Source organism: Manis javanica, chromosome 1 (assembly GCF_040802235.1).
Source record: "Manis javanica isolate MJ-LG chromosome 1, MJ_LKY, whole genome shotgun sequence".
Taxonomy (NCBI): Eukaryota; Metazoa; Chordata; class Mammalia; order Pholidota; family Manidae; genus Manis; species Manis javanica.
Genome location: NC_133156.1, coordinates 106569775 through 106583644, shown reverse-complemented (window position 1 = coordinate 106583644; position 13870 = coordinate 106569775). Strand labels below are relative to the sequence as shown.

The following is a 13870-nucleotide window of genomic DNA, read 5'->3' as shown; positions in this document are numbered from 1 at the left end:
CAAATCCCTCAGAATACATGAAAGAAATTTCAAAGCAACAAGAAGCTGGTGTGACTGATAAGTGTGTCTGGCAGGAGTATTGTTGAAACATTGTATCAGTTTCATTGGCTGCTTCTTTTTTGTTCTTGGCCATTTGTAAAGTATTTTTATCTTATGCATGACATTTTAGATTCTATGATAATATGTTAATTCATGAATAATCATGAATCAGCAGTTCTGATCCCCTCTAGCTGGTGATTAGACTTTGCCTAAAGCTACTCTGCTGATGGTGGACATTATTAAAAAGCCCAAAGTAGTCAAACCAAAGCCAAACACTAAGCATTGCACCCCTGATTCCAAACATAAGATTAATGAACTTCAATCACCATCCTTTATTCACCTCAGCCCAGAGCTTAATTCTTATCTGGTTGAAAAGAGAAATGGTCTTTATTGGCTCTTTAGGCTTTCAAGCTAATGGTTCTTTATAATTCTCTGGTAACTATAGAAAATACCCATTTTAACATGATTTCCTTGGCAATTTAGGACACTGAGGAGGTTACCTGATATATTTCCTACATAGGAACAAATGGAAGGTGAATGGTTCTGATATAGCTGTGGCTATATATATATGTGTGTATATATATCCTCTTTATATATTTTTACAAATCGTTAGGGAACAGGGAAGGTTGTTTATTCATAAGCGTATCATCTATAACAGTAGCCTAAAACCTCATGGATTATTATGTCAGCAGAACAGAGGTACTTAAACCTGTTTAATGGCAGAAGCAAGCATTCCATTAACTTGGATAAAAAGTAAAAATCAATTAGCTGAAGTGTTTCTTCTTTACCCTCAGAAAGGCACAGCCAGGGTTAAGGTCCTACAGTCAGGGGTGCAATGGGATGAGTTTGCCCAGGTCTGAGGAGCTCGGTTTCCTCAAGCAAGCATTTGGCCTCAGTAAACTCAGGAAGCAGTGTCATTACACCCTAGTCCCAGCCCCTTCCTTACACGAATGACACTGTGCTATGCCTCCTGTCTCACTGTGGGTATTCAGTTTCTAGATTTGTGACAGGATGAGAACTTTGTCCATTAACAGAGAGGCTCCCTACCTAGGGTCTTCCCAGGGATAGGCCAAGGTTGGGCTTATAAAACCAACAAGAGCAGAGGAATAATTTTTTTAATTACCTAAGGAAATACAATTAGATTTTTTTAAAAGAACCTTTAGAAGTTTTTTGTAAAACTGTATTATCCCTTGAAATTGAAGGTATATTCATTTATATATATATATATATATATATATATATATATATATACATATATTTTTTTTTTTTTTTTACGACTTAGGTCAGTACTGATTTATCATTTTTCATACACCCCACACATAAGATGAGGTAAGAGAAAAGTATGGAGTTTTTAATGTCTGCCTTTACTTTCCCAGTTTATAGATACATGCTGAATCTTACTGTTGCTAGAGGACTATATATTATCCAGAAGATGTTTACCTGGAACTAAGAATACATTTCAGCAGATATTTCAATCTCATTGGAAAAACTTGTACTTGGTTCAAGGGAATACTCTGAAATAAAGTTCTGTCTGCCTCTTAGCCCTCTCCTTTCTTCTCAGAAGAAATAGTGACCACATCTCATTGAAAGCTCTCCTGCTGCCGTCTGAAACTCTGCTTTTATTCTCTCTTCAAGTTGAGAACAGCTCATCACTCTTTTCTATTTAATAATCCTGGAGGACTTGACAATTGCTAGTAAGAACATTCCCAAGTTGCTTTTTTTGACACTTTACAACTGCCTTCCTTTCAACTCTCATCATTTGTTTAGATTTTCGACACTTTGATATCTCTCCTAACCACCCACTGAGTGATGTCTTTTCCTAGCTATCTTAGCTTGTTATTCCCAAGTAAGAACATGGCCAATATAAAGGGAGGATTAAAGAACATTGCTTCCTTTCAGCTTCCTCTCTGAAATGGTAACAAATGCACTAGGACTTAACTTCTCAAACTTATAGAGTAGCATGGATACATGTTTAAAAGAACACAGGCTTGAGAGCGATACCACCTGGGTTTGATTTCCAGATCTGCCTGTTTACCAGCTGAGTGACCTTGGGCAAATTATTAAACCTCGCTATTCCTCATTTTCCTCAACTATAAAATGGGGATGATAATATCCTCCTGGATTCTAGATTGAAATAATGTAACATATAAAGTATTTGGGACAATACCTGCAAATATTAACCATTATAATTATTTTTCTAGGTTTCAACATCAAAGGTTCCCTATGTGTATCATTATACATACTGGAAGCTTATTCAGAATCCTAGATATCCTGTTTATAGTAACTTAAACTGCCAGCCCATTATATTGTAATTCTGATATTGATCAGCCTGGAATTTTTCTCTGAAAGATGTAAAGCATGAGTATATTAGTTCTTATGATTCACCTTTTAAAATTATCATTATTCTCAGATTTCCTAGGCCCCAATTGCCTTAGCTCTTTAAGTTGTTATAGTAACAAGGGAAAATGCTGTTTGGTGTGAAACGATGTTCTGAGTGGCCAACTATTTTAGGTTTCCTGGAACTAAGGGTCTTTCTCAGGTCATGGGACTTCCCTGCTGAAAGTGGCAATGTCTTGGACAAACTGGGATATTTGGCCACTCCAGCTATAGAGGTACTACTACAGAAGGTGGGAATAGAAGGGGGAAAGGAAGAAGCAGTAATAACATTAATCTCACCAAATACAAAAGATTTCGTAATACAACACCATTGTTTCCTTGATTTTTGACTCTGCAGTCCCTGAGGAATCTGAGAGGAGTGAGATTGCACTGAACTAATTAATTCTAAATGTCAAGCATTTGAGTTTCATTTTTTGCTATTATCATTATCTGGGATACATTTTTACTCCTTCATTTTACATTCTTCTGCTCTCCTCTGATCATTCCTTGCCTACTTTTTCTTTTAGGTCAACTCAAATCAAAACATACTCTTGGGATAATGCCCAGGTTATCCTGGTTGGGAACAAATGTGACATGGAAGACGAGCGGGTCATCTCAACTGAGAGAGGCCAACATTTAGGAGAACAGCTTGGTAAGAAACAAATTAACAAGTTAACAGAAAGATAGTAATGATTTGTAACACTGTCAGAGTCCCAGCTAATGGCTACGGTGGGTTTAATGAAAAGATTGTCAACCTGGCAGTGGAAACCAACACCTCCTCCATAAGTAGTAAATAGATTTCCTCCCACTTTGGGTGGTATGATTAAAATCCAAGTGCAATTATAGAAGCAAAATAGCCAGAATTTTAGTATAGAACAAGGTATTCAAATTCTTATTCCATGAAAAACACAGGATATATCTTGCCTGCCATTTCTTTGTTCTGTTTTTTTTTTCCTCCACTCACAATATTTTGCATTGAGTGAGCACTTTATTCTATTGTGATTGTTGTTCTCAAGTTTCCATTGAAAGAATATAGTGGCTAAGAATAGGTCATTACAGATTCTGGTCCTAGGGGCACTGCCAGCAAGCCATGTTGCTCCCACAAACCTCTCTGTGACTCAATATCCTCATCTCTCAATAATGACTATCATAACACATGCCTGCTTTACCAAGTCCTTGTAGATAAGGCCAACTGAGATAAGAGATAGATATGAGAAAGTTTTAGAAATGGCAAAGCCATTGCAAACACAAAACATTATATCTAAGGAGAAAAGGTGCTGCAGTATGTGGGATAGAATTTTGGTGCAAAGGAGAGAATATGATTGTTTTATTAATTTAAGGCATTTTTTACTGAGTGACTGTCAAATACTCTGCTCTGTGCCAAACATTACAAGGGATACAAAAGTGTGATTCACAGCCCCTGGGCTCAAGTTGCTCTCAATCAAGTGAAAAGACTGGAGCTACACATAAGCAAGCAGAAATATCAAGACAGTAAAAACAGAATAATGAGTTAGAAGGCAGATGCCCAGAGGAGAGCCACAGGGAGAAGGCAGGGAACAGATTCCAGGAGGAGGTATGGGAGTACACTGGGGTAGAGGGCAGATAAGGAGCACTGCGGAGGGGATACCTAGAGAGATCGTGTGGAAATGAGCAGAACAGCTAGGAAGAGGTGAGTAGTAATAGAAGGAAATCATATTGGTTAAGTGAAGATGTAACTCCAGGGGGGAAATCCCAGGGCAAAATACCTCTAAAACTGAAATCAGTCAAAGGGAGAAATAAAGTTAAGGAATCCTTTTATTTCTTACAAGCAGTCATGCCCATCTCTCTCTTGTCTGGGCTGCAGCAGAAGAGAAAGCTCCACCCAACTTCTCCAGTCCAGATAAACCCTTACACACCCTTCTAATTACCTACTGATAGGTAGATGGACCACTTTCTCCACCCCTTGAAACACCTATTGATATACAAATGCACTAAAACCAGGTGAGAGATTCTGGAAATACTGCAGTTTTACCCACACAAGATAAAGCTTGAATGTTCCCTAAAGGAAAGTAGAATATGAAAACCACAGAGAGAAAACATTATGAATAAAGGGCATAGTGGAGTGAGGACATCTAGAGGACAGTGAGTAGAAAAGTTGAAAGTACTGTAATATCATAGAAGTGGAGAGTGGATTTGGAGGACAATTCCAGATCAGGAGCAAAGGAGCTGGAATTATTTGTTTCTTAATTATTTTTTTCTTCTTTCTCTTTGTAGACAACAGAAAACACTGAGCTATTCTAAATAGGGAAGAGTCTGGCTTTCCAACCTTTTTTAGCCAGGAGCCTACAGTAAGAAATGCATTCAGTCTAGCAATCCAGTGCTTACATATGTAGAGAGAGAGAATGAAACCAGTTTCACAAAACACATTTACCCTTATTAGATGAGATACCTTTTGATATTTTTCTATCCTATTCTCTTTCTTCTATTTTCTTTTAAAAATGGTCTCCAGCCACTAAATTGATCTCAAGACTCAATAGTGGACTTGAATGTACAATTTGGAAAACGTTACTATGAAGTGGGGGAAGATGTTTTAGGATTAATCTAATACTGAGCATCATAGATTGAAGAAACAGAGATCCTCTCAAAGAGTCCCTCTATCATTTGTTAATCTCATAAATGAACAAAGCACCATCCCATCTGAGAGCTTGAACATTTCCTCATGGAATTAATAAGGTCATTAGACTAAAAGCTATTACCCAGTGGCCACGAGACCCTTCCTCCAAGTGTCCTCAGAGCTGCCTATGAGAGAGTCACACAGCTGATGTGTGGTCTCTCTGTGGCTGCTCTTGAGCCTTTATAATCTCATTCATAAGGCTTCTCCCCTTTCTATCAATTTAACAATGTTTTTTTTAAAAAAAGATGTCTGAAAACCTTGGCAATCTTTTCTTAGTCCTGTTTGCATTCCAGGGAGTTAGGAATGGAGAATGATGGATCCCCAGGAGAAAAAAGAAAGGAGACCTGGGAAAGGGTTGACAGATGGCTTCCTGAAATGGTGTCTCCCCTCTCTGTATTTTCTTGACTAGTTAGGCATGTGCCATGTGACGGGAAGAAACTACAACACAGGTGTAAATTCTCTGTATATGTAAATCTGCTTGGTTCAAAGAAAAATAGATTGGAGCCAAGACTATTTAATGTCATGATCACAAAGAGCCTGATAACTGGCTAAATTTTATTCCATTCTAATACATGACTTGGGTGTCAAGACGATCAGATTATGGAAAGGGACACCGAAATGATGGGACTGCATCTCGAGAGTGACTTTCCTCAGAACTCCACTGACTGGCACGACACATACCCTCTTCATGCAGTACACAGATACAGGGACATTCCTGAAATTGTGAGGCAGAAATGTTTCATGTTCCTGTGCAAATTCTTCCAAAGGTTTCTAATTGATTTTTTTGCTCTCTATTCAATAAAACCGAGCAGTTGTCATAGCAACCAGCACTTGTACATTCTTAGTTACCTCCTTTAATGTGGTTTGTTCTTCTCATGACTACACATGTCTACAAATGATCAGGAGAGATCATTTGCTTGGAAAAAGCACCCATACAATCTAAATTTAAAGGTTTTAAAGGTCTTTTTTTTTTCTTAATTACTGATAAAACTCCATTGTACAGAATAGCATCACATACCAGAAGAGGTTGGGCACAGTTTTTTTTTTTTTTTTTAATGTACATCACCACATCTTGGCAGGTGGCTCAAAAGACCTGATTTATCGATTTGGTTACAATTAATTTCTGCATTGTGGATCATTGTATGCATATAACATTTGCCCATCCTAATGAGGGTACTTGATGGAACTGAGTTATAGCCATGCTCTTCAAAATTCTTGTGTGGCAGCTCCCCTTGCCAGCTTTAACTACGTGTTCATAATATATCCAGTTCTGGGAATACAATAACAGTCCTACCTTCCAGGAGCAAACATTATAGTGCCTGAGACAGACCAGACAAACAGACTCTCCAGACAATGAGCATTTTTCTGGCCACCCCTTTCCTGGTTGTTTTGTTTCACTGTCCCTTTTGAGCATGCCCTCCTTGGTAAACTCTGCCACTTGGACTTCTGTACGTACCAGGGTGTTCTCCGTGCTCCTCCTTCTCCAGCCACACCTGTTTCCCTCCTCTTTCTGCCTCTTGGAGTTTGGCTTTGCACCCCTGGCCCACCACCTTTCTCTCTGTATCCTCCCTTAGATATTTGCATCCACTTCCAAGGTTTGAGCCCCAACCACAGACTAATGGCAGCCAAACCATGTTCTAGCCCTGACTTCTCACTTGAGCTTCGGGGTCCTGTACTCACCTTCCAGCTATGCCTATTCAGTACTTCTGACTTAGGGTGGTCCTCTCATCATCTGCAGCTAAACCAGCTGGGGTTCTTTTCCAAGTGCACATTCATCAACCCCAATTGAGGCTTACTGCATTAGACTTTCTGGAAATGATAGCACAAGAAACTGCATTTTTAACAAACACCCTTATTTTATACAACACGAAAATTTTAGAACACTAGCTTAGATGGTGGCAAGTGTTTAGAGAAGATGGGAAATTGCCTCCTGAGCTGAACATTATCCTATAGCTCCTATTATTCTTCCCATGCACATTTTCAACATTTACTAAAGATGCATATAACCTATAATGATACAGAGAAGTGGTTTGGATTTTTATTTTTTACAAATGCCAAAGTTGTAAAGGGTCAATAATCTCTCTATATAAACATATGTAGGTACATATGTGCATCATAACTTAAGTTTTAACTGTAAAACTATTAAACATTAAATGAGAAAATTGGGATAAATAGGTAAAGGCATAAGTTTGCCTAAAATAGAAGTAACTTAGCTGGAAATAAGAACAAAGAAATTTATGGAAGGGAAGGGATTTGTATTGCCTTAAAACTGTAAGTGCAAAAATACTTTTTGTAAGCTCTGAAAGTGCAGAAATTCTGAAGTTTCACAAAAACGTAATCAGAGAAACAAAGATTACGGGCGGACTGAAATTGCTTCCAGGGAGAGGTGATTATTTTTTATAAATAATTTGGAATGATCCAGTTTCAAGTGTTTTTAATTTTCACTAATATTTCTTCCTGAAGCAAATAACAGATACATATTCTCTGTTACTCTCTGTTTGCACAGTTGTCATGGTATCAGGTGCATGCATTACTAAGTTCCAGATTCATCCCGTGCATCCTTCCCCTCTGTCCAGCACAGAAACTCCACGGGGACTTCTGACAGCTGTAGAATATTCTAACATTTTCTCATCTTTCCAAGCTGTGAAATTTGCCTCCTATTCTTTTCCCATTTAATGACTTTTGATTCTTCATCTGACATATATTTATTAAACACATATCAGGGAATTATAAAATATGTATCTTTTCTTTCATGGGACTTAACATGTGGTCTGTATATCAGAAACATTATTCAAGGTGAATAGAACATCACTGTAGAACAACCAGGAAAGCCTGCCTCCTTAGATTTTAGTGACCATGCCTCTGATTCCTGCTGAGGCTAAAAGACCACAGGGTGCCTAGTTTGGCAGCTCGGATTCTGGGATCCTCTAACCTGCTCCTATGAATCTTTTAGTGTCAACCACCCTTAATTTTCCTTTCAGCCCAGGTAAGAGACAGCAAGGCAATAACTTCTGACTGACATATGAAATCATATTGTCATGGTAACCCTGAACTTTTGGAGCCAGATTGTCTTGTACATTTTCCACTGAAGAGAATCAACAGCAACATCATGCCTCTCCAGCCAGTAAGCTCCCCTCGAGTCATTACATCCTTGGCACAACCTTGAGGTACAGAATAGGTCTTAACTAAAATTAGTTTTCCATTTTCCATTCCAGGAGGAAATGGGGTCTGTATACTTAGTGAGCCTATTTAAACTGTTCTAGGACCACCAGTCTTCCAATGACCCAGATGATCTAGTGGAAGATGCCAGAAAATGACAGGGTCATTATTAAGGATAAATTCTCTGAAATGCCTATCTTACCCAAATGTATAATTTCTCTTTTCAAAAATTATCCAGCTTTCTGAAATCTTCTCCAACTAATAAACTGGAAAAGTCTTAGCCACCCATTCTGTGCTTCATCACAAACCTCTGGAAATTCTTGATGCCTCACTCTATGGCCTTAAAAATGACACTGAGACAGTGACCACTGAGCCATACAGCAATGTCTTAGTACTTTCAGAGCACCAGTTTAGAGACTCCATAATCAAGACTTCTTAAAGAAGTCCCTTTCCAAATCATGAAAAAATAAAGGTAGTGTGGACTGTACTATTGTCTTGCTTGTTTGATGTACTACTGCAGAGCCACATCAGACTGCTCTGAGCCTGGGAATTACAGAGCTGACTGAACTCAGAAGTCAGAGGCAGGCCTCAGAACTTTGAGGGGACCTCACTTCTTTCGCAGCAGATTCAAACCAGGAAAGACCAAGGCAAGGGGAGGGAAATAAACTGGTTAGGAAAGTTGGATCTAGTGTAAGGGTTCTTAAAAAATCCCAGTGCCCAAACCACATTCAGACCAATTAAATTCAAATCTCTGGGATGGGACCCAATCAACAGTATTGATTTTTGTTGACTATAGATTTTGTTGAATATATTTGTAGAATTGACTATATCATTATACTAGTTTCAGGTATACAATGTAATTATCTAGTATTTATATATATTGCAAAATGATCAGTATAATAATTCTAATGAACACCCATCACCACACAGTGACAATTTTTCTTTCTTGTGATGAGTACTTCCAAGAGCTACTCTCTTAGAAACTTAAAAATATGCAAGAATGCTCACCATGCTGTGTGTTACATCTCAGTGACTTATTTATTTTATAACTTTTATAGCTTTTCATACTTTTCCCCATTTTGCCCACTCCCTACCTCCTGCCTTTGGCAACTACAAATCTATTCTCTGTATATATGACGTCTGTTTTTGTTTTTTTGTTTGTAGATTCCACATATAATTGAGGTCATACAGTGTTTGTCTTCATCTGACTTAGTTCACTTAACATAATGCCATCAAGTACCATCCACATTGTCACAAATGACAAGACTTCATGTTTTATGGTGAAACAGTATTCCATATGTATATATACATACTCATACCACATCCTCTTTATCCATTCATCCATTGATGGACACCTACGTTGTTTCTGTTTCTTGGCTATTATAAATAATACTTCAAGGAACATGAGATGCATACCTTTTAGCACTCCTGGTTTTTTTTCTTCAGAAAACCAGAAGTGGAATTGCTGAATCATATGGTAGCTCTATTTTTAATTTTTTGAGGAGACACAATACTGTTTTCCATAGTGACTGCTCCAATTTACATTTCTGCCAACAGTGAACAAGGGTTCCCTTTTTATCCACATTATCACCAATACTTGTTACTTCTTGTATTGTTGATATTAGCCACTTTGGTATGAGGTGATAACTCATTGTAGTTTTAATTTGCATTTCCCTGATGATTAGTGATGTTGAGCATCTTTTCATGTACCTCTTATCCATCTGTCTGTCCTCTGTTTGGATATTCTGCCCATTTCTTAATCAGAGTGTTTCTTTGTTGTCAAGTTCTATGAGTGTTTTTTATATTTTGAATGTTAACCCCTTGTCAGATAGTGGATTTGCAAATATCTTCTCCCATTCAGTAGGTTGCCTTTTCATTTTGTTGATGGTTTCCTTTGCTGTGCAGGAGCATGTTTGATGTGGTCCCACTCATGATTTTTGCTTTTGTTGCCTTTGCTTTTGTGTCAAATCTAAAAAATCATCCAAGACTGATGTCAAAGAACTTACCACCTACATTTTCTTCTAGGAGTTTTATGGTTTCAGGTTTTACATTTAAGTCTTTGATCCATTTTGAGTTAATTTTTGTGTACAGTGTAACATAGTGATCCATTTTTACTCTTGCATGTGGCTATCTAGTTTTCCCAATGCCATTTATTGAAGAGACTGTCCTTTCTCTGTTGTATCTTCTTGACTCCTTTGTCGTAAATTAATTGACCCTATAGGTATGTTTATTTCTGGGCTGTCTATTCTCTTCCATTGATCTCTGTGTCAGTTTTTATGCCAATACCATATAATTTTGATTACTATAGCTTTGTAATATAGCTTGAAATCAGGGAGTGTGATGCCTTCAGCTTTCCTAATCTTTTTCAAGGTTTCTTTAGGTATTCTGGGGCCTCATGGTTCCATAAAAATTATAGGATTGTTTGTCCTATTTCTGTAAAGAATACCATTGGAATTTTGACAATAATTATATTGCATCTATAGATTACTTTGGATAATCTGGATACTTTAAGAATATTATTACAGTCCACAAGATATCTTTCCACTTACTTGTATCTTCCTCATTTTCTTTCATCAGTGTCTTATAGCTTTCAGTATATGGATTTTTACCTCCTCAGTTAAATTAATTCCTTGGTATTTTATTCTTTTTGGTACATTTGTCAATGGGATTGCTTTAGTTTCTCTTTCCAAAAGATTGTTATGGGTATATACAAATGCAATAGATTTTTGCATATTGATTACATATCCTGCAGCTTTACTGACTTCACTTATTCTAACAGTTTTTAGGTAGAGTCTTTAGGGTTTTCTATATATAATGTCTTCTGCAAATAGTGATAATTTTACTTCTTCCTTTCCAGTTTGGATGCCTTTTCTTTCTTTTTCTTGCCTAATTGCTCTAGCTAGACTTCTTATACTATGTTGAATAAAAGTGGTAAGAGTGGCCATCCTTGTTTTGTTCCTGATCTGTGTGGAAAAGTTTGTATTTCATTGTTGAGTATGACATTAGCTGTGGCCTTATCATAGACAGCCTTTATTATGTATGTTCCCCCATACCCATCTTTATTATGTTCCCCCATACCCACTTGGTTGAGAGTTTTTATCATAAATGGATGTTGGTTGGTTAAATGCTTTTTCTGAATCTATTAAGATGATCATATAACTTTTATCCATCATTTTCTTAATGTGGCATAGATCTCATTATCTACGTGTATCTCTTGATGTGGTATATCTTCATTTTCTTAATGTGGTGTATTTCAATTGATTGATTTGTGGACACTGAAACACCACTGTGTTCCTGGAATAAATCCCACTTGATCATGATATATGATCTTTTAAAAATACTGTTGAATTCAGTTTGTTGCTATTTTGTTGAGGATTTTTACGTCTGTGTTCATCAGGGATATTGGAGTGTAATTTTCTTTTCTTGGGGCATCTTTACCTGGTTTAGTATGAGGGTAATGTTGTCCTGGTAAAATGAGTTTGGAATTGTACCTTTCTCTTCTACTTTTTAGAAGCATTTAAGAAGGATTGATATTAGTTATTCTTTAAATGTTTGGTAGAATTTACCAGTTAACCTCTCTGGTTTGGACTTCTGTTTGTTCACTGATTTTGAGTACTGATTCAATCTTCTTACTAGTAATTATCTGTTCATATTTTTTATTTCTTCATGATTCAGTCTTGGTAGGTTATGCGTTGCTAGGAATTTGTCAGTTTCTTATAGGTCGTCCCTTTTGTTGGTGTGTCATTGTTCTAATAGTCTGGTATGATCCTTTGTATTTCTTTGATATCATTTGTAATGTCCTTCTTTCATGTTTTTCATTTGAGTCATCTCTTTTTCTTTGTCTAGCTAAAGGTTTGTCAGGTTTGTTTATATTTTCAAAGAACAAGCTCTTAATTTCATTAATTGTTTCTATTGTCTTTATTTTCTTTCATTTATTTCTGCTATTATTGTTATTTTCTTCTACTTTGGGCTTCACTTGTTCTTCTAATTTCTTTAGGTATACAGCTAGGTTGTTTACTGACATTTTTCTTGTTTTTTGAGGTAGACATTTTGGCTATGAACTTCCCTTTTTGAACTTCTTTTGCTACATCCTATAAGTTTTAGTATGTTGTATTTTTATTTTCATCTCACTCAAGGTATGTTTTGATTTCTTCTTGGATTTCTTCTTTGACCAATAGTTGGTCAATAGCATGTTGTTTGAATATCCACATATTTGTGAAGTTTTCAGTTTCTTTTTGTCATGTGATTTCTGGTTTCATACTATTGTGGTTGGAAAAGATGCTTGATATGATTTCAGTATTCTTAAATATGTAAGGCTTGTTTTCTACCATCTATTCTGGAGAATGTTCCATGTTTTGAGAACAATGTGTATTCTGTTGCTTTAGGTGAAATGTTTCTGTATTGACTTTCTGTTTGGATGATCTATCTGTTGTTCTAAGTGGTGTATTAAAGTCCTCTAATATTATTGTATTGCTGTTGATTTCTTTTAAGTCTGTTAATATTTCATTTATGTAATTAGTTACTCCTTTATATAATTAGCTACTTCTATGATGGGTGCACAGATATTTACAATGTTACATTCTTTTTGGATGGCCCCTTTATCATTATGGAATGTCTTCCTTTGTCTCTTATTACAGTCTTTATTTAAAAGTCTGTTTTGTCTGATAGAAGTGCAGCTACTCTAGCTTTCTTTTGACCTTCATTTTTGTGGAATATCTTTTTCTATCCCTTCACTTTCAGTTTGTCATCTAAAGTGACTCTTTTGTAGGTAGCATATAGATGGCTCTTGCTCTTTATCGATTTAACCACACTGTCTTTTGATTATACAATTTAATACATATATTTTATTGATAGGTTTTGTGGCCCTTTCATTGTTTTGTGGCTGTTTGTAGTTCTTCTGTTCATTTCTTCTCTTGCTCTCTTCCTGAGTGATTTGGTGATTTTCTGTAGTGTTAGGTATAGACTCCTTTCTTCTATCTTTTGTGTATCTATTATAGATTTTTGCTTTGTGGTTACTATGTGGCTTATATGTATAAAAGAATTTATTACAGTCTATTTTAATTGATACCAGCTTAAGCTTGAATATACTCTAAAGCTCTACATTTTTACTCCCTCTGTTCCTATGTGTTTTATGTTTTTTATGTACATTTATATCTTTTTATCTTGTGTATCCCTTAACTCATTATTATAGTTATTATTATTACATTTTTAATTTAAGCTTGCTATTAGATTTTCAAGTGCTTAATCTACCTTTATAGTTTCCTTTATCAGTGAGATTTATAGTTTCATTTTTTTGTTACTAATTAGCACCACTTTATTTCTGCTTAAAGAAGTTCCTTTAATGTTTTTTTGTAAGGATGGCTTAGCAGTGAACTCCTTTATCTTTTGCTAGTTTGAAAAATTATTTCTTTCTCTTTCAATTTTGAATGATAACTTTGCTTAGTATTCTTGGTTGAAAGGTTTTTTTCTTTCTGTACTTTGAATATATCATGCTAATTCCTTCTGACCCACCAAGTTTTGGCTGAAAAACCTTCTAATAGTCTTATGGGGGTTCCTAGTACCTAGAAAGCTGTTTTTCTCTTGCTGCTTTTAAAGATTCTCTCCTAGTTCAACTTCTGACATTTTAATTATAATGTGTCCTGT

At 36.3% G+C, this 13870-nt stretch overlaps 1 protein-coding gene across 2 annotated transcripts in view; it reads left to right on the top strand.

Annotated features, from left to right (window-relative positions):
- RAB3C (RAB3C, member RAS oncogene family) overlaps positions 1 to 13870 on the top strand; it is a 284838-nt gene that overhangs the window by 221827 nt on the left and 49141 nt on the right. For both annotated transcript variants that reach the window (XM_037022334.2, XM_037022333.2), the window contains exon 4: positions 2943 to 3067. In XM_037022334.2, coding sequence (XP_036878229.1) covers positions 2943 to 3067 — 125 coding nt within the window. The remainder of the gene's footprint in view (positions 1 to 2942; positions 3068 to 13870) is intronic.